This window comes from Schistocerca gregaria, chromosome 5 (assembly GCF_023897955.1).
Source record: "Schistocerca gregaria isolate iqSchGreg1 chromosome 5, iqSchGreg1.2, whole genome shotgun sequence".
NCBI classification, from domain to species: Eukaryota; Metazoa; Arthropoda; class Insecta; order Orthoptera; family Acrididae; genus Schistocerca; species Schistocerca gregaria.
This window is the reverse complement of record NC_064924.1, coordinates 42684809-42710862: the sequence shown is the minus strand read 5'-3', so window position 1 is coordinate 42710862 and position 26054 is coordinate 42684809. Positions and strand designations below refer to the sequence as shown.

Genomic DNA, 26054 nt, shown 5'->3' with positions numbered 1-26054 from the left:
CGATAAATATACATCCTTAGCGAGAACAGAAATTGCCTTCTGGGGAAACAGCGACTGATGAGATTAGGTTTTTCACTACAGCTACATGTCGTACTCAGTATGTTTTATTGACTAATATCGCCATTTAATTTAAGAGCCAACTAGTCTACTTTAAACTCTGTTTCAGAGTTTCTGATGGTCCTCTTGTTAAATTAAAGAGCGAACTGGTAAATAAAACATACAAAGTGTGACTTGTGGCAATCCTCAAAAACTTGGATGCACATACGTTCTAGAGACAACAAATAGCTAATGAACATTTGACCCAGCGTCCACATTAGGAGAGGGTTCTCAACGCCAACCAACCACCAATGTTTTGATGTTACTACCAGCAGACCGAACTGCAACCAAGGCTTCGTTGGCTCCGATGTGCGGTCCAGCAGTTCACGGCCAACGAAGAGGTTGGCTGTTCTTCGTTGGCGTATTGTGTACGCACCTTAAGATTCCTTTGAAAACCACACAGAACCGAGACAACTGGAAGCTGGTGTGAATGTCAACAGCTCTCCTAGATCGTTAAGGCATCATAATGTGTTGTGTTTTGGTGTTTCGATGTTTTCCTCCGCCCCCTGTACGTTAATATCAAATTTCCTCTTAATATACAGAAGTAATACCGTCACTATGTGCTGGAGGTTAGCTGGCATCGTTAGTGTCCCAATGGCGAAATGTGGCGGTCTGCACTTTATGCCACGGCGACGGACGTACTACTGCGACTCGATCGCAGTGCAGGGTCAGCCGTCATTGGCGGATCGCCTTCCCGCCGAGTGCGACTGGACCAGAAGGTTTTCCGTGGGGAACGCCGGGTGCCATATTCGTCGCGTGGGCGGCATCGGCAGCGGCCAGGGAGGCGCCTCCTATAGCTGCAGCCGCGGCGCGGCAGTTAATATGATTAAGGCCGCCAGGGCGGCACGCGTGGGCGGTAGATCCCCGAGGAAGTCGTAAATACCGACCCCTAACCCAGCCCAGCCCAGCCGAGCAGGGCCGGGCCGGGACGGGGCGCGACACGGCCGTGCATTTATTCACGTTTCCGCTCGCCTTTAACTCTATATTTAGAGGCCAAGTTTCGACGCGAGCTTCCGCGTATCGCTGAAGTCTGCGGATGGCTAGCTAGACCGGAAGTGAATACAAACAGAATAAACGAGATTTATCAACACAGTTGCGCAGGTGTTGTCCGGAACAGCAAAACGCGCTTATTCTGGCATGCTGCACGGCCACCGTGTTCCCAAGTTCCTAACAAGTGAATCTTCCTTACCAACGTCTAAACTATGCAGTATCGAGCGGCGTAACTCTTCTGTCAATATCCTTGACCCACTTCCTCTATTTTTTTTACAGAATTTTATTTCCCCATAGCGAGTTACAGTCCTCATTTCTCTCTGTCATCTTGTATCCCACTGTCCTGTCTGAGCGTACTTCGTGACTACTCTTGTAATTTGTATCCAATAAGTTTGTACAGATCTACACTACTGGCCATTAAAATTGCTACACCAAGAAGAAATGCAGATGATAAACGAGTATTTACTGGACAAATATATTATACTAAAACTGACATCTGATTACATTCTCAGGCAATTAGGGTGCATAGATCCTGAGAAGTCAGTATACAGAACAACCACCTCTGGCCGTAACAACGGCCTTGATACGCCTGGGCATTGAGTCAAACAGAGCTTGGATGGCGTGTACAGGTACAGCTGCCCACACAGCTTCAACACGATACCACAGTTCATCAAGAGTTGTGACTGGCTTATTGTGACGAGCCAGTTGCTCGGCCACCATTGACCAGACGTTTTCAGTTGGTGAGAGATCTGCAGAATGTGCTGGCCAGGGTAGCAGTCGAACATTTTCTGTATCAAGAATGGCCCGTACAGGACCTGCAACATGTGGTCGTGCATTATCCTGCTGAAATGTAGGGTTTCGCAGGGATCGAATGAAGGGTAGAGTCACGGGTCGTAACACATCTGAAATGTAATTTCCACTGTTCAAAGTGCCGTCAATACGAACAAGAGGTGACCGAAACGTGTAATCAATGGCACCCCATACCATCACGCCAGGTGATACGCCAGTATGGCGATGACGAATACACGCTTCCAATGTGCGTTCACCGCGATGTCGCCAAACACGGATGCGACAATCATGATGCTGTAAACAGAACCTGGATTCATGCGAAAAAAATTACGTTTTGCCATTCGTGCACCCAGGTTCGTCGTTGAGTACACCATCGCAGGCGCTCCTGTCTGTCATGCAGCGTCAAGGGTAACCGCAGCCATGGTCTCCGAGCTGATAGTCCATACTGCTGCAAACGTCGCCGAAGTGTTCGTGCAGCTGGTTGTTGTCTTGAAAACGTTGTCTGTTGACTCAGGGATCGAGACGTGGCTGCACGATCCGTTACAGCCATGCGGATAAGATGCCTATCATCTCGACTGTTAGGGATACGAGGCCGTTGGGATCCACACGGCGTTTCGTATTACCGTCCTGAACCCACCGATTCCATATTCTTCTAACAGTCATTGGATGTCGACCAACGCGAGCAGCAATGACGCGATACGATAAACCGCAATCGCGATAGTCTACAATCCGACTTTTATCAAAGTCGGAAACGTGATGGTACGCATTTCTCCCCTTTACACGAGGCATCACAACAACGCTTCACCAGGCAACGCCGGTCAGCTGCTGTTTGTGTATGAGAAATCGGTTAGAAACTTTCCTCATGTCAGCACGTTGTAGGTGTCGCCACCGAGCCAACCTTGTGTGAATGCTCTGAAAGGCTAATCATTTGCATATCACAGCATCTTCTTCCTGTCGGTTAAATTTCGCGTCTGTAGCACGTCACCATCGGGTTGCAGCAATTTCAAGGCCAGTAGTGTAAAATTCTTCTGCTCATTGTCTTCACTTTACTAACAGGTATATCTACTTCAGATACACTGTGATGACAGAAACCATGGGAGAACTATATGCACACACACGGATGGCGGTAGTATTGCGTGCACACGGTATAGAAGGGTACTGCATTGGAAGAGCTATCATTTGTATTCACCTGAGTCATGTGTAAAGATTTCCGACGTGATTATGGCCACACGAGGGGAAGTAAGAGACTTTCAACGCAGAATGGTAGTTGGAGCTAGACGCATGGGACATTCCATTTCGAAATTCGATAGATAATTCAATATTCCGAGGTCCACAGTACCAAGAGTGTGCCAAGTGACCGAATTTTAGGCTTTCCCCCTCAACATGGCCGATGCAGTGGCCGACTGTGGCTGTCTTCACACAACGACCGAGAGCAGCGGTGTTTGCATATCATTGTTTTCAGTGATAACAAACAAGCAAAACTGCTTGAATTAACCGTAGATATCGATGTGGGACGTAGGACGAACTTATGCGTTAGGACAGCGCGGAGACATTTGGCGTTAATGGGCTGTGGCAACAGACGACCGATACAAGTGCCTTTGGTAACAGCACGACATCGCCTGCTTCTCCTGGACTCTAGGCGACTGAAAAACCGTGACCTTGTCAGGTAAGTCCCCATTTCAGTTGGTAAGATTTGATTTCGAGTGCGGCGCAGGCCTCGCGCGAAACCACGGACCCAAGTGGAGAACAAGCTGGTGGTGGCTTCACAATGGTGTGGCCTCTGCTTACGTGGAATGGACTTGGTCCCCTGGTAGAACTGAACCGATCATTGACCGGAAATGCTTAGGTTCGGCTGCTTGAAGACCATTTTCAGCCATTTATGCTCTCAAACAACGATGCGCTTTATCACTGGGACACATGTGTTCGCGACTGGTTTGAAGAATATTCTGGACAGCGAAAGGTTTAGTCACTCAAATCGCTCGATGTGAATCCGACAGCGAACATTTATGGTACATAATCGAGAGGTCAGTTCGTGCACAAAATCCTGTACCGGCAACACTTTCGCCATTATGGACTTCTATAGAGGCAGGACGGCTCAATATTTCTGCAGGGGACTTCCGACGACTTGTTGAGTCCATGCCACGTCGCGTTGCTGCACTACGTCGGGAAAACAGAAGGATGTGCGACACAATGTTAGGAGGTAGGCCTATCCCATGCCTTTTATCACCTCAGTGTACTTGTGTGGGGCGCGCTGCCGCTACGGTCGCGGGTTCGAATCCTGCCTCGGGCATGGATGTGTGTGATGTCCTTAGGTTAGTTAGGTTTCATTAGTTCTAAGTCTAGGGGACTGATGACCTCAGATGTTAAGCCCCATAGTCTTTAGAGCCAATTGAACTATTTTTTATTTGTGTGGGCATGTGCGCACAGGGGTGTATGTGCGTGTTGTGTGTGTGTGTATGTGTGTGTGTGTGTGTGTGTGTGTGTGTGTGTTTGTCTGTGTGAGGGAGAGAGAGAGAGAGAGAGAGAGAGAGAGAGAGAGAGAGGGAGAGAGAGAGAGAGAGATACCAGTTTTAGCATTCCTCACTATGAAGATACAATCAACCGACTGCTTTAATAATTTCATTTCTGTCGCCAGAAATTGGAGCTTCTTTCCCTCTATTTCCTTCTGTTTTCTGTCCCACGTACAGGGTAAAACCGAACTTCTATGACAAAATTCTGAAGATTGTTCAAGGATAATTTCGTTTGGTATAAGAGATATATAGGCCCCTGTGGTTCGTTAGTAATGTAATTATGATTTATTCAGTTTGTTACCCCAATTACCTTTACTTCTCTGAAAATATCTCTACAAGAATCAAAAACTTGTTACATGCAAACGTACAATACGAAAGTCAGAATAATGGAACAATCGTAGGATACAAAATTTCTGTGATGTTGTTGCCGACACTGCGGGAATAATGTGATTGAGCCGTTCTTCAGTTGCATTCAGTGAAACCGTAAACGATATGCATATTGAACAGTTCTTCATCAGAAAAAAAAAATCAATAGTGCTGTGGACATCTGTGTGCGTCCACGTCACACTATTGGAAACCAAAACCGCGAGAGTACCGAGCAGTACTGAATGCAAGTTCCTTGGGTATTATCGTTGCCAATAACAATTACCGTCATTGAATGGAAAACGTTTGTATCCAAACAAGGCATACAGCGGTCGCACGGATATTTTCAGTGCAATACAGATACATGTATAAAGGTAAGTGAGGGTAAGAAATCAAACGAAATGGAATTACTCTGTAACGAGCCACTTGAGACCACATGTCGTCTGTAGCAGAATAATCACAAAATGTTACTGAAAAAACTTCGAAATTTTTGTGGGTAGCATTTGGGTTCACTCTGTACGTGAAATGGAACAGCAGCTACACTGCACAAGTTATGCTTGTGTTCTTTCGTACCTTCTTTTTCAGCTTTCCATGAATACTCCCGTATACACTGAGATGACAAAAATCATGGGCTAGCGAAATACACGTATACAGATGGCGATAGTGTCGCGGAAGCGAGGCATAAAAGGGCACTGCATTGGCGGAGCTGTCATTTGTCCTCACGTGATTTATGTGAAATGATTTGCGATGTGATTATGACCGCACGACGGGAATTACCAGACTTTCAACACGAAATGGTAGTTGGAGCTAGACGCATGGGCCTTTCCACTTCGGAAATCGATAGGCAATTCAATATTCCGAGATTCAAAGTGTCAAGAGTGTGCCGAGAATACCAAATTTCAGGCATTACCTCTCACCACGGACAACGCAGTGGCCAACGGCCTCCTCTTAACGACTGACAGCAGCGGAGTTTGGGAAGAGTTGTCACTGCAAACAGATAAGCAACACTGCATGAAATAACTGCAGAAATCAATGTCGCACGTACGACGGAAGTATCCGTTATGACAGTGAGGCGAAATCTGGCGTTAATGGGCTGTGGCAACAAACGAAAGATGCGAATGCTTTCGCTAACAGCGAGGCATCGCCTGCAGTGCCTCTCCTGGGCTCGTGACTATAGCTATTGGATCCTAGACGACCGGATAACCCTGGTCTGATCAGATGTGTCACGATTTCAAGTGATAGGAGCAGATGGTAGGGTTCAAGTGCAGCGCAGGCCCCACGAAGCCATGGATACCAAGTTGTCAGCAAGGCACTGTGCAAGCTGGTGGTGGTCCCTAAATGGTGTGGGCTTTGTTCACATGAGATGGACTGAATCCTCAGGTATAGCTGAAACGAGCATTGACTGGAAATGGTTGTTTTCTGCTACTTGGAGACAATTTGCAGCTTTGGTCTGAAGAACATTCTGGAAAATTCGAGCGAACGATTTGGCCACTCAGAGCTCTCAACATGAATCCCATCAAATATTTATTGGATATAGTCAAGAGATCAGAATCCTTCGCTGGCAACGCTTCCGCAATTATGTACGGCTATAAAGGCAGCGTGGCTCAGTGTTTCTGCAGGGGCCTTCCAACGACTTGTTGAGATCATGTCACGTATAGTTGCTGCACTACAACTGGCAAAATTAGGTGCAACACTATATTAATAACAATCCCATGACTTTTATATACTTCTAAATTTGTTAACTAATTCATCCAGTTTTATGTCCTCCTCATAGAAAATATAGGATCCTAAATAGTTTGAGTGGCCCGAAGTTGCGGGAAGGGCTGTCCCATTTGGAGATTTACCGTGTGTGATGCCGAATGTTGCGGCCTGATCCTGCGTTTCGTGTAACTGGAGACATGAGAGCTGGGCGGCCTGTAACAGACAGATGCGCTGTGGCCACGGCTACACGTCACGAGTTGGCTGACTTTGAATGTGGGCTGTTACTCTGTGCAGCTGCCATGTGTCGTAGCATATCGGAGATCACCCAAGAATATTGCTTCCGGATGTCAGAATTGTCTAGGATAGATCTTCAGAGAGAAATGCAGAAACAATGCTTCCACATGCTTGAGTCGCCGGACTCGACGATCACAAGTGTTTGATTTATTTATTTATACGTGTCCAGAACATAAAGTTATTGTTGTTGTTGTGGTCTTCAGTCCTGAGACTGGTTTGATGCAGCTCTACATGCTACTCTATCCTGTACAAGCTTCTTCATCTCCCAGTACCTACTGCAACCTACATCCTTCTGAATCTGCTTGGTGTATTCATCTCTTGGTCTCCCTCTACTATTTTTACCCTCCACGGTGCCCTCCAATACTAAATTGGTTATCCCTCGATGCCTCAGAACATGTCCTACCAACGATCCCTTCTTCTAGCCAAGTTGTGTCACACACTTCTCTTCTCCCCAATCCTATTCAACACCTCCTGATTACTTATGTGATCTACCCATCTAATCTTCAGCATTCTTCTGTAGCACCACATTTCGAAAGCTTCTATTCTCTTCTTGTCTAAACTATTTATCGTCCATGTTTCACTTCCGTACATGGCTACACTCCACACACATACTTTCAGAAACGCCTTCCTGACATTTAAATCTTTACTCGATGTTAACAAATTTCTCTTCTTCAGAAACGCTTTCCTTGCCACTGCCAGTCTACATTTTATATCCTCTCTACTTCGACCATCATCAGTTATTTTGCTCCCCAAATAGCAAAACTCCTTTACTACTTTAAGTGTCTCGTTTCCTAATCTAATTCCCTCAGCATCACTCGACTTAATTCGACTACTTTCCATTATCCTCGTTTTGCTTTTGTTGATGTTCATCTTATATCCTCCTTTCAAGACACTGTCCATTCCGTTCAACTGCTCTTCCAAGCCCTCTGCTGTCTCTGACAGAATTACAACGACATCGGCGAACTTCTAAGTTTTTATTTCTTCTCCATGGATTTTAATACCTACTCAGAATTTGCTTTTGTTTCCTTCATTCCTTGCTCAATATACAGATTGAATAACGTTGGGGAGAGGCTACAACCCTGTCTCACTCCCTTCCCAACCACTGCTTCCCTTTCATGCCCCTCAACTCTTATAACTGCCATTTGATTTCTATACAAATTGTAAATAGCCTTTCGCTCCCTATATTTTACCCCTGCCACCTTCAGAATTTGAAAGAGAGTATTCCAGTCAACATTGTCAAAAGCTTTCTATAAGTCTGCAAATGCTAGAAATGTAGATTTGCCTTTCCTTAATCTAGCTTCTAAGGTAAGTCGTAGGGTCAGTATTGCCTCACGTGTTCCAGTATTTCTTCGGAATCCAAACTGATCTTCCCCTAGGTCGACTTTTACTAATTTTCCCATTCGTCTGTAAAGAATTCGCGTTAGTATTTTGCAGTCGTGACTTATTAAACTGATAGTTCGGTAATTTTCACATCTGTCAACACCTGCTTTCTTTGGGATTAGAATTATTATATTCTTCTTGAAGTCTGAGGGTATTTCGCCTGTCTCATACATCTTGCTCACCAGATGGTAGAGTTTTGTCAGGACTGGCACTCCCAAGGCCGCCAGAAGTTCTAATAGAATGTTGTCTACTCCTGGGGCCTTGTTTCGAGTAAGGTCTTTCAGTGCTCTGTCAAACTCTACACGCAGTATCATATCTCCCATTTCATCTTCATCTACATCCTCTTTCATTTCCATAATATTGCCGTCAAGTACATCGCCCTTGTATAGACCATCTATATACTCCTTCCACCTTTCTGCTTTCCCTTCTTTGCTTAGAAGTGGGTTTCCATCTGAGCTCTTAATATTCATACAAGTGGTTCTCTTTTCTCCAAAGGTCTCTTTAATTTTCCTGTAGGTAGCATCTATCTTGTCCCTAGTGAGATAAGCCTCTACATCCTTACATTTATCCTCTAGCCATCCTTGCTTAGCCATTTTGTACTTCCTGTCATTCTCATTTTTGAGACGTTTGTATTCCTTTTTGCCTGCTTCTTTTACTGCATTTTTATATTTTCTCGTTTCATCAATTAAATTCAATATTTCTTCTGTTACCCAAGGATTTCTACTAGCCCCCGTCTTTTTACCTACTTGATCTTCTGCTGCCTTCACTACTTCATCCCTCAAAGCTACCCATTCTTCTTCTACTGTATTTCTTTCCGCCATTCCTGCCATTTGTTCCCTTACGCTCTCCCTGAAACTCTGTACAACCTCTGGTTTAGTCAGTTTATCCAGATCCCATCCCCTTAAATTCCCACCTTTTTGCAGTTTCTTCAGTTTTAATGTACATTTCATAACCAATAGATAGTGGTCAGAGTCCACATCTGCGAAACTTGCAGAACTAGCACTCCTGAAAGAAAGGATACTGTGGAGACATGGCTTAGCCACAGCCTGGGGGATGTTCCCAGAATGATATTTTCACTCTGCAGCGGAGTGTGCGCTGATATGAAACTTCCTGGCAGATTAAAACTGTGTGCCCGACCGAGACTCGAACTCGGGACCTTTGCCTTTCGCGGGCAAGTGCTCTACCAACTGAGCTACCGAAGCACGACTCACGCCCGGTACTCACAGCTTTACTTCTGCCAGTATCCGTCTCCTACCTTCCAAACTTTACAGAAGCTCTTCTGCGAAACATGCAGAACTAGCACTCCTGAAAGAAAGGATACTGTGGAGACATGGCTTAGCCACAGCCTGGGGGATGTTTCCAGAATGATATTTTCACTCTGCAGCGGAGTGTGCGCTGATATGAAACTTCCTGGCAGATTAAAACTGTGTGCCCGACCGAGACTCGGAACTCGGGACCTTTGCCTTTCGCGGGCAAGTGCTCTACCAACTGAGCTACCGAAGCACGACTCACGCCCGGTACTCACAGCTTTACTTCTGCCAGTATCCGTCTCCTACCTTCCAAACTTTACAGAAGCTCTTCTGCGAAACATGCAGAACTAGCACTCCTGAAAGAAAGGATACTGTGGAGACATGGCTTAGCCACAGCCTGGGGGATGTTCCCAGAATGATATTTTCACTCTGCAGCGGAGTGTGCGCTGATATGAAACTTCCTGGCAGATTAAAACCGTGTGCCCGACCGAGACTCGAACTCGGGACCTTTGCCTTTCGCGGGCAAGTGCTCTACCAACTGAGCTACCGAAGCACGACTCACGCCCGGTACTCACAGCTTTACTTCTGCCAGTATCCGTCTCCTACCTTCCAAACTTTACAGAAGCTCTTCTGCGAAACACTACAGGCTGTGGCTAAGCCATGTCTCCACAGTATCCTTTCTTTCAGGAGTGCTAGTTCTGCATGTTTCGCAGAAGAGCTTCTGTAAAGTTTGGAAGGTAGGAGACGGATACTGGCAGAAGTAAAGCTGTGAGTACCGGGCGTGAGTCGTGCTTCGGTAGCTCAGTTGGTAGAGCACTTGCCCGCGAAAGGCAAAGGTCCCGAGTTCGAGTCTCGGTCGGGCACACAGTTTTAATCTGCCAGGAAGTTTCATATCTTTTCCGATTTCAGAATTTCTGTCTGAGCGTGATGTGATCTAACTGAAATCCTCCAGTATCATCCGACCTTTTCCAAGTATACCTCCTCCTCTTGTGATTCTTGAACAAAGTATTCGCTATTAGCAGCTGAAATTTATTATAGAACTCAATTAGTCTTTCTGCTCTCTCATTCCTTGTCCCAAGTCCATATTCCCCTGTACTGTTTTCTTCTTCTCCTTCCCCTACAACTGCCTTCCAGTCCCACATGACTATTAGATTCTTATCTCCTTTTATGTACTGTATGATCCTTTCAGTATCCGTATATTATGCTTTCTCTATCTCTTCATTTTCAGAATGCGACGTCGGCACGAATATCTGAGATATCTTGGTCGGTGTTGGTTTGCTGTTTATTCTGATAAGAACAACATTATCACCGAACTGTTCACAGTAACACACTATCTGCCCTACGTTACTATTCATAACGAATCCTAGCTCATTAGACCATTTTCTGCTGCTGTTGATATTACTCTATACTCATCTGACCATAAATATTGGTCTTCTTTCCATTTCACTTCACTGTCCACTACTACATATAGATTGAGCCTTTGCATTTCCCTTGTCAGATTTTCTAGCTTCCCTACCACGTTCAAACTTCTGACATTCCATGTCCCGACTCGTAGAACGTTGTCATTCCGTTGGTTATTCAATTTTTTTCTCATGGTCACCTTTCCGTCTACAGTCCCCTCCCGGAGATCCTAATTTCGGACTGCTCCGGAATATTTTGCCAATTGTGAGATTATCATGACACTTTTTCAATTACTGGCACATCTCCTGTGGATGTACTTTGTCTGTGTTTAATGCAGTGGTTTTCATTGCCTTCTGCATCCTCAATCCATTGATCATTGCTGATTCTTCGGCCCTTAGGGACAGTTTTCGACCCCAAAGACAAGGAAGTGCCCTAAACCTCTGTACGCTCCTCCGTCTTTGAAAGGCCGTAAGCAGAACGAAGGTGACTTTTTATGCCTGAAGTCTTATATTAAGTCTAATATTAATTACAACTGCAACTGAACATAGTTAGACAGAGTGAGTCGATAATCACATATTGTTTAATGAGAACATCCTGGGTTTTGGTATGATATTCTTCTTTGACTCTTAAGGTTTTTGACCTGTCTTGCTTTCAGCTTATACATCGGTTGCTACCATTTTTCCACTCAGTGCTCATCTTAATTTTGTATTTGGTCACATTTGTTATGATCGATTTATTTAATGTCTTTTGACCTTAGTTGCAATCCACGTATTTCTCGTTATATTTATGTGACGACATGTATGACATGTGACATGTCTGTAACATTTTTCTTAAGTATTTGGTAATTACTACTTCATCTGTGGATTTTATGTTATTTTCATTGTCACATTTGGTCAATTTTTTGTGTTATGTAGGTGGCACGAATATGGTTTAAAACCGAAATTAGCTGCAAGTAAGTAGTATTATAGAGATCACAGTGTCATGGATTTTTTGAAGTTTGTACATGCTGTTGATTTTCGCTTAAGCGAACGCGAACGATAAGTTACCATTGTGATTTAGTTCAATGTAAGATGAAATAGGGATACATTTCAGGAAGTCGCAATGGTATTAATATGAAAGTGGCAAACAAAAGTGTAAGGCCTTCAAACATATGAAAGGACGCTCGTGCATAGTCCAGTACAGACGTCACAACAGTTAACGATAATGGAGTCAGGAGACCAGAAATAGGTAATTTGAATGAGGCCTCACCACAAGAACCCATGATGCTATCTTAACAGCCGGCCGGAGTGTCCGAGCGGTTCTAGGCGCTTCAGTCTGGAACTGCACGACCTCTACGATCGCAGGTTCGAATCCTGCCTCGCGCATGGATGTGTGTGATGTCCTTAGGTTACTTAGGTTTAAGTAGTTCTAAGTTCTAGGGGACTGATGACTTCAGATGCTATGTCCCATAGTGCTCAGAGTCATTTGAACCAATCTTCACAGTTGGCTCATGCAGAAATGGACTCAGATGACGATGCATTAATAACGTTGTAGACCCGATGCAACATAAGGGAAGCCGACTGGAACCATCTCAGGAAAATTCCTACTGCCCGGGCTCGGTGGAAGCAGGCGACCACGTGGACACAACAGCTCAAGAACTCGTCATGCATTACAAGAGGCCATGAAAGATGTAATCGGGTCACAAGACAAACGCATTCACAAATACGAGGAAAGGAGGGTTCTCAAAAACAGGAAACAGAAGTCACAAAGGCAAGAAGGTTCTACCAAAAACACCACTGTGCGGAAGAAACAGCTCGTAGATTGGACTGATATAGGTATCTTAAAGAGGAATTCAAAGACTGCCTAAAGCATGAAAGAATGCAGAGCTGAAACCTATTCGTGGCACAGCGACTACATCTTGACCCATTACACAATGTAGAATCGTCTGCAAAAAGATAAGGCCTCCGACAGTGTTATAATCTCTAAATCGAGCAAATGGCAGCTTGAGAGAAAACTGCCAATAATCTGATAGCCACTCCCTTTCCAGACGACACTGCCGAGGGCGAATTTGATGAATGCAGAGAACTTCAGAAGTAGTGAAGCGTACAGTGCAGAGAGAATAATTTTTCCATTTTCAGAAGGTGGTGTAGGAACTTTGCCCTGAAACTGAAAAGGAGTAAATCACCTGATTACGGCATCCTTGTGTCGTGCCCTAACACAAAACAGAGGAAAGACAGGGGCTTTGAGATCAGTATGCGATTTCCGAGTGGCGAGGAGCAAATGCAGAAAGACAAATTCCCAGTGAAGACGACTTGATGACTTGGATCAGCGCCAAATACTGTCGCTGGGCACCTACGAGTTGCGCAGATTCTGGGACTCTGGGAGTGGGCGCTAACAGAAGTAGAGAACACTAACAGCATGTTAAGTATAAACTTGAGAGCAGCAGTACAAGTGAGAAAAACGATATGTCCGAGCTTACTGTGGCTGGCCACCAGCGACATGGAGCCGGCGTCTCAGTAATCTGAGAACTCCTCTGAATACAAAAACTTGGGTTTTTAAAGAATCGTGGCGGTGCACTATTTATCCCTTCCTACAGTTGCCCAGCCAGTCCACCAGCACTTAACAAGCTTCAGCCAATCTGACGAGTCGCAGCGCACATCCAGGGTGCCTCTGGCTAATCACGTTTAGATTCCTCCCATTCTGCAACTTGGTAGGTAGGGATGCCTGTAGACTTTACATTAACAAACTTTAAGCTTGGTAGCAACAGCGTTCAGCTGAAAGCTACACGCCACTGCCACTCCTATTATGGTCAGCAACAACAGTGTTCTACGTCACTTGGCCCTATCCTATATCCTTTTGTGATTGGAGACTGCTGCAGTAGAACTCGTAACATTTGTAAACCCACTGACGTTGCAGCTCTGAGGAGCCGGTATCAAGCTTTCTGCTTCTGCTAAGACGTGCCTTTTCGTTGTCATCTTCTGCTGTGACGCCTTATAACAGCTAGATCGTGGATGGAGTTACCAGTTAATTCTCTGAAGTGAAACTTGTCCCGTGGGACAGCTGCCCAGAGCGTCTGATATTCTCACCGCTCTAGTTTTGCTATTTAGCTCCGGTAACCTAAACGGTACTACTTTTGCCCTCTCTCTGCACTGTGGCTCTGATTTCCTATCTTGGAGTGCCCTTGATGGCTCCCAAGAGTATTTAGCGTAACAACGCACAAGTCATTTCATCGTCAATATATGAAAATTCTATAGCCCCTTCCTTTGCGTATAAGTTTATATTTGTGCCAGCGCTGTAACGCAAGTGTATTACGAGATTTTGGGAACAAGCAAATGTGATTATATTCGAAAAGGGCTCTAATGTCCCAGAGTCCAATTTTCCTTGAGAAGCTGCTAAGCGGTACACTACAGGAGGAAAAATATCTTCATGGAGTGATCTCGCAACAACATGGTTTCAGGAGTGGGAAGTCATCACAAGACGCTGTAAATGAGGCGTTAAAAGTAGCAAAAAACGCAGCGCATAGATATGTTTAGGCCAGGACACTCGGTCACTTATAACGGCTAGCATTTTTTCTTCGCCCGAGATACTTGTACTGCCCATGAGAATAACACTACTGTCTTAACAGGTACTGCCAAAACAAATAAGCGCCTTTGTCGTGCCCAGGATCGATCCTTACGAAAAATATTTCAATATTGCTGCCCGAAGGGATCTGTAAGTGTCCCTGTGTGATGGGATATGGTACTTGGCCGGTATGAGGAAGACTGAGTGACCACGAAACGGTCGTAGAAGTACAGGGAAATCCCGACGACGTGGCGACCCTTGTGAATGGAAGCTTCAGAAGTAACTCCAAAGAAGGATGTAATACATTCCTTCAAGAATTGCATCAGTGGTGCCAAGGATTTAACTTGTTTGTTACGCCTGAAGAGACCACGTACACGTTATTCAACAGAATTCTTTTAAGAAATCCGGTCATAAAATTAAGCAACAGGTTCATAAAGCGAAAGATATGTTGGCGGCTTTTTCGACGAGCGACAAAATTATAGTACACATATTGAAGAAATAATCAATAGAGGCAATAACATGATTAATAAAATCCTTAGCCTAGCCAGTCATGATTATAAAATAACAATACAAACAAAAAGCATGTATCTTAACAGCATTACAAATAGTTAACATGGAGAAATATGGAATACTTCTTCGCTTGACGGGAGCCTTCGGTACTATTCTAGTCACGTCGTTGCGGATAGTACTTGGAACGTGTCCACTCCATGTCCAGATACGGAAAAAGGAGGGCGATGAAAGAAGAAAGAATAGACGGCAAATCATCGAGTAAAACTGAAGTGATATCAGGTGTTCCCCAGGGAAGCGTCCTGGTACCTCTGCTGTTCCTGATCTATATAAATGACCTGGGTGACAATCTGAGCAGTTCTCTTAGGTTGTTCGCAGATGATGCTGTAATTTACCGTCTAGTAAGGTCATCCGAAGACAAGTATCAGTTGCAAAGCTATTTCGAAAAGATTGCTGTATGGTGTGGCAGGTGGCAGTTGATGCTAAATAACGAAAAGTGGAGGTGATCCACATGAGTTCCAAAAGAAATCCGTTGGAATTCGGTTACTCGATAAATTCTCAAGGCTGTCAATTCAAATCAGTACATGGGTGTTAAAATTACGAACAACTTCTGTTGGAAAGACCACATAGATAATATTGTGGGGAAGGCGAGCCTAAGGTTGCGTTCCATTGTCAGGACACTTAGAAGATGCAATAAGTCCACTAAAGAGACAGCTCACACTATACTCGTTCGTCCTCTGTTAGAATATTGCTGCGCGGTGTGGGATGCTTATCAGGTGGGATTGACGGAGGACATCGAAAGGGTACAAAAAAGGCAGCTCGTTTAGTATTATCACGTAATAGGGGAGAGAGTGTGGCAGATATGATAGCGAGTTGGGATGGAAGTTATTAAAGCAAAGACGTTTTTCGTTGCGGCGAGATCTATTTACGAAATTTCAGTCACCAAATTTCTCTTCCGAATGCGAAAATATTTTGTTGAGCCCAACCTACATCGGTAGGAATGATCATCAAAATAAAATAAGAGAAATCAGAGCTCGAACAGAAAGGTTTAGGTGTTTGTTTTTCCCGCGCACTGTTCGAGAGTGGAATGGTAGAGAGATAGTATGATTGTGCTTCGATGAACCCTCTGCCAAGTACTTAAATGTGAATTGCAGAGTAATGATGTAGATGTAGATGAAGTGCATAATTTTATAGAAATATGGGCTACAAACAAGCAGAAAATACACAGTCAGGTCCTCCTGCGGCAGAAGGAATGGGATGAAGCCCAAACAGGGGAGACGAAATTATGGTTTTCTCCCAGAGGTAAATTAGAGACTGGGAATGAAGCAACCCAGTCGTTCAAGAGACGAGACACACTTCTTGACGGGTCATGGGCTTTACGTCACGTACTGATATCGAACTGGGCGAAGACAAATCTCCGAATATGCCTGTTCTGAAGAAGACACGCCAGAACACACAGTCTAACGATATCCTTGAATGCCGATGTTGTTGATATCGATCAGCAGTAACTAAATCAGCACGGAAGACTCGATATCAGGAAGATACAGAGTTGCGAGACAAAATGTCAGATCCTGGACAGTATCGCCGTCGCAGTTTCAAGAAAGGCTTGGATAGTGCATAAACATGTCAGTCTACTTGCGTTGTGCACTACAGGAGCTTGTGACAAAAGATCGAGCAGCAACACAGCGGAGAGAGCTGAGGTCAACATTTGAGGCAGACGAACAGCCAGCAGCGCATGCACGTCGATCGTAACGATAGCAGAGTGAAACTGCAGCCGCGGAACGCAAGGAAATAGAACCTGGGTGACATGTGCCGGCATGTGGTTACGCTCCTCACAGGCAACAACGGTGCTCCCTGGTTACGGGAGAGTCGTCCCTTGCAAACAGGGAGCCGGCAGATAACGGAAGATGGTTCAAATCGCTCTGAGCACAATGGGGCTCAACATCTGAGGTCATCTGTCCCCTAGAACGTAGAACTACTTAAACCTAACCTAACCTAACCTAAAGACATCACACACATCCATGCCCGAGGCACCATTCGAATCTGCGACCTTAGCGGTCGCGTGGTTCCAGACTGTAGCGCCTAGAACCTCTTGGCCACACCAGCCGGCATAACGGAAGAGACAGATGCAAACACAATGCCCCCCCCCCCCCCCCCCCCACACACACACAGAGAGACAAGGAAAGGCAGAGTATGCGTACGGACCGGGAAGCAGTGGAGTGCGTTGTGAAATGTGGCTGACAAAAAACTGCGGTCGTCACTGTTTATAATCTATTTCAGTTAGTTACACTGTATACTTTGCCATTGTCCCTCACATGTTCTACAACTTCATCTGGTTGTCGCGTATATTCTCACATTATGACGGTTCATCTTTCCATTTAAATGGAATGTCGTCTCGTTACCAAACACTAAGCGTGGAAGTAAACTGTAATCTTCCACGATGCCAGAACGAAATTACAGAACTCCACACGTTGTGTGTCACCTTCACGAGGAGCTCGCGGTAGCTGAAGTTTATGTGGCTTCATGTGTAAACGACGAAGCAACACACGACAGACTGATATCGTGGGCATGTTGAGCTGTCGAGGTGCACGACGAACGGATTTCTGCGGATTCCTTATGAAACTATGGCGGACGCGTTCGACGTCTGTGTCACACAGGGACGACCCGACGATTTGCCTTTACACAAACAACCTGTTCCTCGGGATTGTTCATGCGATCGTCTAATGCTCTGTGCTATAGGATTATCCACTCCATACCTAGTACGAAAGTTACGCTGCGCAAAACGTAGAAGACAATACGCTTTCTGTTGTCCTGACACCATTTTACTAGAACTGAAGTGGGCGCATACTGCCGATACCGCCGCGCGGGATTAGCCGAGCGGTCTGCGGCGCTGCAGTCATGGACTGTGCGGCTGGTCCCGGCGGAGGTTCGAGTCCTCCGTCGGGCATGGGTGTGTGTGTTTGTCCTTAGGATAATTTAGGTTAAGTAGTGTGTAAGCTTAGGGACTGAAGACCTTGGCAGTTAAGTCGCACAAGATTTCACGCACATTTGAACATTTTGAACTGCTCATACCTAGCGGGAACCGTGTACTTAAAAGCCGAGAGTTGTCTCTTTCCAACAGTACGTTGTTCATGCACATATCTCAAATAACATAACAGTTATGACTTTTTTATATAGGATGATTGTTTTTGATACTTCTTGTATGTCGCAGGCCGCCAGTTTGACACTCATTAGAGCGTATCCAGGATCTGAGCTGTAAGAGGAGGGGTGCAAGACTTATTAGTTCGAGGCAAATGATATAGTATTAGAATTTCAGAAAAAATAGCTCTGGGTACTCTTGCTGCTGGTCAGAATCCGTCACATGTTCTGCCTTTATTGAAAGTTATACTGAACTGATGTGTCGATCTGTGTGGCTGTGCTGTTACGATAAGCAACTCATGTGGTGTGGCGTTGCCGCCTGCCGGGGTGGCCGAGCGGTTCTAGGCGCTACAGTTTGGAACCGCGCGACCGCTACGGTAGCCTCGGGCATGGATGTGTGTGATGTCCTTAAGTTAGTTAGGTTTAAGTAGTTCTAAGTTCTTGACAGCAAGTAAGTCCCAAAGTGCTCAGAGCCATTTTTGTGGCGTTGCCGCAGGGCTCTGTACTACGAGCAGGCCGGCGGTGCGCGCAGCCAGCGTACGGTGGACGCGGCGGCGACGGACGCGAGCCGGCTGCTGGGAGCGCCCGCGTGGCGCCTGGGGCTGCTGGCGTCGGGCAAGGCGCTGGTCGCGGGCCCGCTGCTCATCACCACGGCGGAGGGCGGCCGCATCGACTGCGCGCGCGCCGCCGCAGGTAGGCTCCGGCGGCCGCGACTCCGGCGCCGTGGTTGTCTTCAGCTCCTGCTGTAGTCGGCAACAGGCGTAAACAAAAGAGTGCTTCGGTGGCTGCGGGGAGAGGAGAGGGTATGTAAATTGAAGGAGGAGAAAGGAAAGGAAACGGATTATTAAAATTAGCTGCATCAGGACTTAGTGCGACATCAGCGGGGACGAGTGACAACGTGTGCCGGACCAGGACTGGAACCTAGGATTTCCTGCTTAGTAGGCAGTCGCGCTGACCACTGCACTATCCGGACACAGAGTTTATCGCAAATGCTATCACTGCACGCCTCTCGGCCGGCCCACACTCCCACCCAGCGCCACCTGTCCGCAGCTGCTGCCCGTGCCCTTCATGATCGCTACTTAAGAGATTCGCGCAGGAGCTCGGATGAAATTAGGCATTCATTGCCCTTCGATGTGAATCAATTATATGAATGCGAGGTGTCTGTTCCTTCAGACAGAACCGAAAGAACAGACTACGCATTCACCTGAGAGAACAGGTTGTTGGTTGTTTTGGGGAAGGAGACCAGACTGCGAGGTCATCGGTCTCATCGGATTAGGGAAGGACGGGGAAGGAAGTCAGCCGTGCCCTTTGAAAGGAACCATCCTCACATTTGCCTGGAGCGATTTAGGAAAATCACGGAAAACCTAAGTCAGGATGGCCGGACGTGGGATTGAACCGTCGTCCTCCCGAATGTGAGTCCAGTGTCTAACCACTGCGCCACCTCGCTCGGTTGAGAGAAGAGGTGCTGGAGGAAAAGCTGCGCCTCCTCGCGGGTCTAAACGTGTGATTTGTGCTTCTTCCAAAAAAGGACTGACGTATGGTCATAGGAATCACCGATCTGTTCTGGTATCGTAGGTGTCATTCTCTTCACTCGTTTCAAAATAAGAAAAGAAAAAAAGAAAAAAAGCGCAGTATACAAGGCATTCGGTGATGGTTACTACACAACTGCTTGCTGAGATTGGCAGTGTCATAAACGAGGTAGTACAGGTCAGACCTGTGCCGGTATCTTTCACACCAATAGTTCAAAACCACCTGAAATTGTCACGTTAATGCCTCCGCACTATACCAAAATCAGTACAAGGCCGGTATTACACTTTCAAATTTCTTTGTCAAAGATTTGATCAAAGGTGTGATCAAATATTCCGTCAAATATATTTGACAAAGATCTTTGACGTAGTGCTAGAATGGGTATTACACTGTCATCATATTTTTCTTCAAAGTTCAAGATGGCTGACAACAACAACTTGTTATTACCTGTAGCAGCTGCATGTGCCGCAATTGCACTATGTGCACATGCGGAAGAGAAGCGGGAAAAAAAAGGAAACATACATGGGTGAAGCCATGGGTTTTACGACGACACGATAAAACCATTCAACAAAACTTGTTAAATGAGCTTACAGTGGAGGACGTCAAGTCGTACATCAGTTTCTTAAGAATGGAGGAGCATACATTTCTGTATGTGCTCAGTGAAGTGTATTCTCATATCACAAAGCACAATACTCACTTAAGAACTTATGTATCTGCAGAAGACAGGCTCACTGTAACACTCAGATTCCTTGCTACAGGAGAGAGTTAGGTTAGCTGAAATCGGGTCAGATCTCCAATCTTCTTAATATATTTTTGTATTCAGGGTGCCTCACGTTGTAAAGCGCCTCATCAGCTTCATACGTCTTTATTAATTTTGTAGTTGTTGGCACACACCAATCGCATTTACCGACAATGTTTATAAAAACACTACAGACGACAGAACGCTGCAGCGATAGTATCGCTGCATGTCACATTGCAGTCAACAGAAGACAAGCGACTTCTTTGATCAAATCTACAGAGAGGCCCTAGGTTTAATCAAATATTGGACGACATTTGTCAAAGGTCCATATTACACCATCAGATATCTTTGACAAATAAATTTGATAGTGTAATACCGACCTAACAGTTGTGTGTCGTTAGCATACTTCTGTCTACATGCGTCCACATTTTGTTAATATATTATGCTGAACGATGCACAGTTCTTCGGAATGCGATGTTTTCGCTGGGTGTGTCAGTTACGTTACACACTGCCACTTCTGAAAAGACATGTTAATTTGCACTATCATCTTCTTTGTATGATATATATAAACACCGAGCGAGGTGGCGCAGTGATTCACAATTTTATCTGTTCAGAATACATTCTTGAAGAATATGGCGCCTTGCTAGGTCGTAGCAAATGACGTAGCTGAAGGCTATGCTAAACTGTCGTCTCTGCAAATGAGAGCGTATCTAGAAAGTGAACCATCGCTAACCAAGTCGGCTGTACAACAACTGGGGCGAGTGCATTTCGGCCTCGCATTCGGGAGGACGATGGTTCAAACGCGCGTCCGGCCATCCTGATTTAGGTTTTCCGTGATATCCCTAAATAGCTTCGGGCAAATGCCGGGATGGTTCTTTTGAGAGGGCACGGCCGAGTTTCTTACCTAATTCGATGGGACTGATGACCTCCCTGTTTGGTTCCCTCCCCTCAGCCAACCAACCAACCAACCAACCTTAAAGAAACAACATGTGTCGGGAGTTGTAATTCAGACTCTTCCAGCTCTGGCGCTCGCCCGTAAGTTGGGGGGAACTCACTTGCCCGCGACGCGCCGCCTCTTTGCCGTGCCGTGTGGCTGTATGCGTACACGGCTGTGGCGAGCACGTGCACATGTGATGGGGCCAGCCGAAGCGTGACATCACGAGGAACTGCGTCTGCACTGCAAATCCTGTCTCGGGCACGGCCACATGTGAAATCGCTCTAATTTAATCTGCATCCAATTAGTCAGCCTTGAAAACTGAAGAAATGTAACAGCTGGAAAGAGATGAGCCGGATGTGTCGAGTTGCTGAGCAGAACAAATTAGTAACAGATTTCACAAGTGCACTTCTGTCAGATGACTTCTTGTTTGCGCCATACTCTTCATTATGTGTTCCTGACGCAATGATCTTTCTTGTGAATATTAAGAGGCTAGATGGAATACCACTACCAAGCAAAGAACGGAAATTCGAAAGATGGAAGGAGAAACAGGTGCTCTGTACAAGGGAGAGGAACGTAAAGGCAATATTATAGAAATGGAAGAGGAGGTATATGAAGATGAAATGGGAGATAAGATACTCCGAGAAGCATTTGACGGTACTGATAGCCCTAAGTCGAAACAAGACCAGAGGAGCAGATGACATTCCGTCAGAACCACTGATAGCATTGGTAAAGTCTGCCGAGTTACAAATTACTCACATTAAATCTTTAAAGAGGAATGGAAAAAACCGGTGGAAAGCCGACCACGTAGAAGATCAGTTTTGATTCCGGAGAAATGTAGGAACACGCGAGGCGATACTGACACTACGACTTCTCTTAGATGATAGGTTAAGAAAAGGAAAACCTATGGTTATAGCATTTGTACATTTACCCAAAGTTTTTAACAATGTTGACAGGAATACTGTCTTTGAAATTCTGATGGTAGCAGGCGTAAAACACAGGGAGCTAAACGCTATTTATAACTTCTACAGAAACAAGGCGCTAGTTGTAAGAGTCGAGTGGCATAAAAGGGAAGCAGCGGTTGAGAAGAGCGTGAGACAGGGTCGTAGCCTAACGCCGATGTTATTCAGTCTATACATAAATCAATCGGTAAAGTAAGTACAAGAAAAATTTGAGGTAGCAGTAAAGTTCGGGGAGGAGAAATGAAAACTTTGAGGTTTGCTGATGACATTGTAAATCTGTCACAGACAGCTAAGGATTTGGAAGAGCAGTTGAACGGCATGTCTTGAAAGGAGGATGTAAGGTGAACGTCAACAAAAGCAAAATAAGAATAACGGAATGTAGTTGATTTTTGGACAACATGGCTGTGGAGATGAAGCAGCGATTAGTATGATTAATCAATTATTCAAAAACAGTCTTAATCGCATTTATTATTATTATACCGCCAAACGGTTTCAACCCGACGTAGGGGTCATCTTCTGGGCGTTTACACCATTGGTCGACTGCTGGTGGTGTCACTCCTGTCTACATTTCGAGTTTCCTGCCGTTATGTAGACAGGAGTGACAACACCGGCAGCCGACCAATGGTGTAAACGCCTAGAAGATGACCCCTACCAGTCAACCGGTTGGCGGTATAATAATAATAAATGCGATTAAGACTATTTTTGAATAATTGAATGGAGTCGAATTAAATCAGGAATTGCTGAGGGACTAAATAACGCAGTAGTAGATGGTGTTTGCTCTTTGAATCAGCAAAATAACTGACGATGACTGAAGTAGAGAGGATATAAAATGTAGACAGGCAGTGGCAAGAAAAGCATTTCTAAAGAAGATAAACTTTTTTAAGATCGAAGATGGATATAAGTATTAAGTAGTCTTTTCTGAAGATATTTTTCTGTAGTTCAGGCGTGTATGGAAGTAAATCGTGGACGATAAACAGTTTAGTCAAGAAGAGAATAGGGGCTTTTGACATTAGTGCTGCAGAAGAATGCTGAAAATTAGATGAGTAGGTCGCGTAACTAATGAGGAGATATTGTATAGAACTGGACAGACAACAAATTTGTGGCACAACTCGACTAAAAGAATGGATCTGTTGACAGGACACATTCTGAGATATGAAGGGATCACCAATTTACTATTGGAAGGAAGTATGGAGGGAAGGGGGGGGGGGGGTAAAAATCATAGAGGGAGACCAAGTGATGAATATAGTAGGGACATTCAGAAAGATGTAGGTTGCAGTAGTTATGCGGAAATGAAGAGGTTTGCACAGAAAAGAGTAGCATGGAAAGTTGCATCAAACCAGTCATCGAACAACAACAATTTCGCCAGGTAGGCCTACTTTTTCGTTGGAGTGCGAGCTAACAAAACACACGCTGCAGCTCCTATGAAATTTTGAAAGGTAGTTGTAAGGCACTGAGAAATCGAAGTTTTGAAGAGGAGTCGTTAGACGTGTTTGAAATGCAATGATGGCGATTTCAGCTGTAGCCGATGTAGAAAAACGACGAGTATCTTTAATACTTTGTGGTCGGGAGGCATAAAACCTTGTGGAAAGAATAAGATGGTATTTTGTAGGTACTACATAACTGTATTAGCGAAAGAAGAATGTACGAGTACGTAAATCCATTTAAATGCCTGATGAAATGGGCTCTGGTCGTAGACTGCAACGTTTCCGAAGAGAATGTGGAACACGCTAACGACATGGTTCGTGAGAATCGGATCGGAGTACTTGTTTTGCGAGTTACGACCGCGAGTATGAATTCCAATATCGGATGCGCCTATACCGTTGTTAGCTTCCTAACGGTTCTCAAATACCGCAAATTGTACGGATTTTAAACGTCCTGGATCATTAGTATGGAAGTACATCACAATTCCTGTTCTGTGAAGTGATATAACGTTTGGAAAAGGCTTCCAAACACATATTGCCACTGGATACGTAACCTGGGTGGATTATGAGCCAGAGACGAAAATACAATACACAAAATTGTACCACGCGTTTTGTTCGATCTGAAAGTTCAGGCAACGAGCCACTATCGCTAATATCCTTTTCGTTACATGTTGGGATAGGAATGGGATGATTTTGAAGTGGAATTAGGAAGGGGGTGAAACAATGAAGAGTGCCTGGTACAGTGCAGTGCCAATGAAAGAGGTAAAACCAGTGGAACAAAACAGTCGCAGAGGATGTAGGTATAGAGGTATTGGCCCCCCTCACAGTCTCCACTGCTGCATCTTTTGACTTGATTCAGAAACTGACATTACAGATTCTACTGCATCCCCCCCCCCGTCCCCCCCCCCCCTTTCTGCATCTCCTCATGTCTTTCGTGTTTCTTCGGTTTACCCTCAATTCATATTCTATTACCATTAGACTGTTCTTTCCATGAAACACGTCCTGTAATTCTTCCTCACTTACACTGAGGACAGTAATGTTATCATTAAATTTTACTATTGATATTCTTCCACGCTGAACCTTTAATTTGTATCCGTCGTAGCTTCTTCGACGTACAGATTGAACAGTTGGGGAGAAAGATTTACACGTTTTTGATCTGATCACTCTTCTCTTTATTTTCCATTTTTATTATTATCTCTTGGTTCTTGTACTTGTTGCACATCACGTGTCTTCCTTTATAGATTATACCTGCTTTTCGAAGAATTTAAAGAAAAAGATATGCTCCTTTTTTTCATCGTCTGACAGATCATACTACGATGTTTCGATTTTTCTGAACTTACTTTCAAGCACAACCTGGAAACTGTGTCCAGTCACTTTAGCAATTCTAAACTCCAATTGATCTTCAGTTTTCATTTCCATTCTTCTACATACACTGCTAGAAAAAATTGGTACATCCTTTCAGAGCTCTCCAATTCACTCAAGATTTATTGTTTCAACAGTACATATCGAATACATGGTATGATTACATTTATAGATCAAAAGCACAAGCGGTTCTTAGGTTCCAGACATCGATCCATGCTGAAATAGCCATGTTAAGTACGTGGTGTAGCCTCCCAGGCGGTAATGCGGACGCTACTCTGGCATCCAGTAGATCGTATGATGTCGAATACTGGCCTAGAATGTATTATACCGCCCATGCACTGTCTTTTTTACTTAGTTTCGTAAGAGTTGTCGGTTGACGAGTAGCACGACTCACTTCTCATCGCGTCATTCCCACACATGCTCGATTGGAGACAGTCCGGAGAGCGTCCTGACAAGGGAAATTGCTGTACGTCTTGCAGAGCACGTTGATCTTCACAGGCAGCGTGTGGGCGATCATTATGCTGTTGGAACATCACGATGCAAGAACGGCAATGGAAAGGCTGTAACAGCATTCTGCACGTACCGAGCGCTGGTTAGCGTCTCCTCCAGAACCAACAAAGGTGAAAGAGTTGCAGCTGAGCGCACCCCGTACCATACAGCCTGGGGTGGGCCAGGGTGTCTTCGAAAAATGCGGTCTAGGAGACAGAGCTCACCATATCTACGCTGTATGCTTGCAGGCAGTATCTGCTCTTATCGCTGAAAACCACGGCATGACATTACATTTTCCAAAGATCCTCTGACGACACCAGTCGAGCCGTGCACTACGATGCTGCGCCGTGATTGGCAGACAGGCTAGAGGTGTGTATGTCCGTAGACCCACTGCTAACAACAGGTTCGCAACAGTCTGGGCTATCAGGCCCTCTTATCTGTGCTGTGGTCGCTGTACATTTTGCCACTGCTGCCCTTACTGCTGATTCTGGCGGGCTGTTGTGTTACGTGGAGGCACAGAACCTTGTCTACGGGTGCGAGAATGTTCACGTGACCGCTGATGACAGCACCGTTGCACAACTGACGCAGCACGTACAACTTCTATGGCAGGTCTCCCAAAGAACCATCCTGACACTTGGAAGACCACGATTTCACCCCTTTC

At 45.2% G+C, this 26054-nt stretch overlaps 1 protein-coding gene across 1 annotated transcript in view; it reads left to right on the top strand.

Moving 5' to 3' along the window:
- The first annotated feature begins 690 nt into the window (after positions 1 to 690).
- The window catches only part of LOC126273215 (meiotic recombination protein SPO11-like), a 111016-nt gene continuing 85652 nt past the window's right edge, over positions 691 to 26054 (top strand). The window contains exons 1-2 of the mRNA XM_049976758.1: positions 691 to 971; positions 18456 to 18652. Of these exons, the coding sequence (XP_049832715.1) occupies positions 691 to 971; positions 18456 to 18652 (478 nt within the window). The remainder of the gene's footprint in view (positions 972 to 18455; positions 18653 to 26054) is intronic.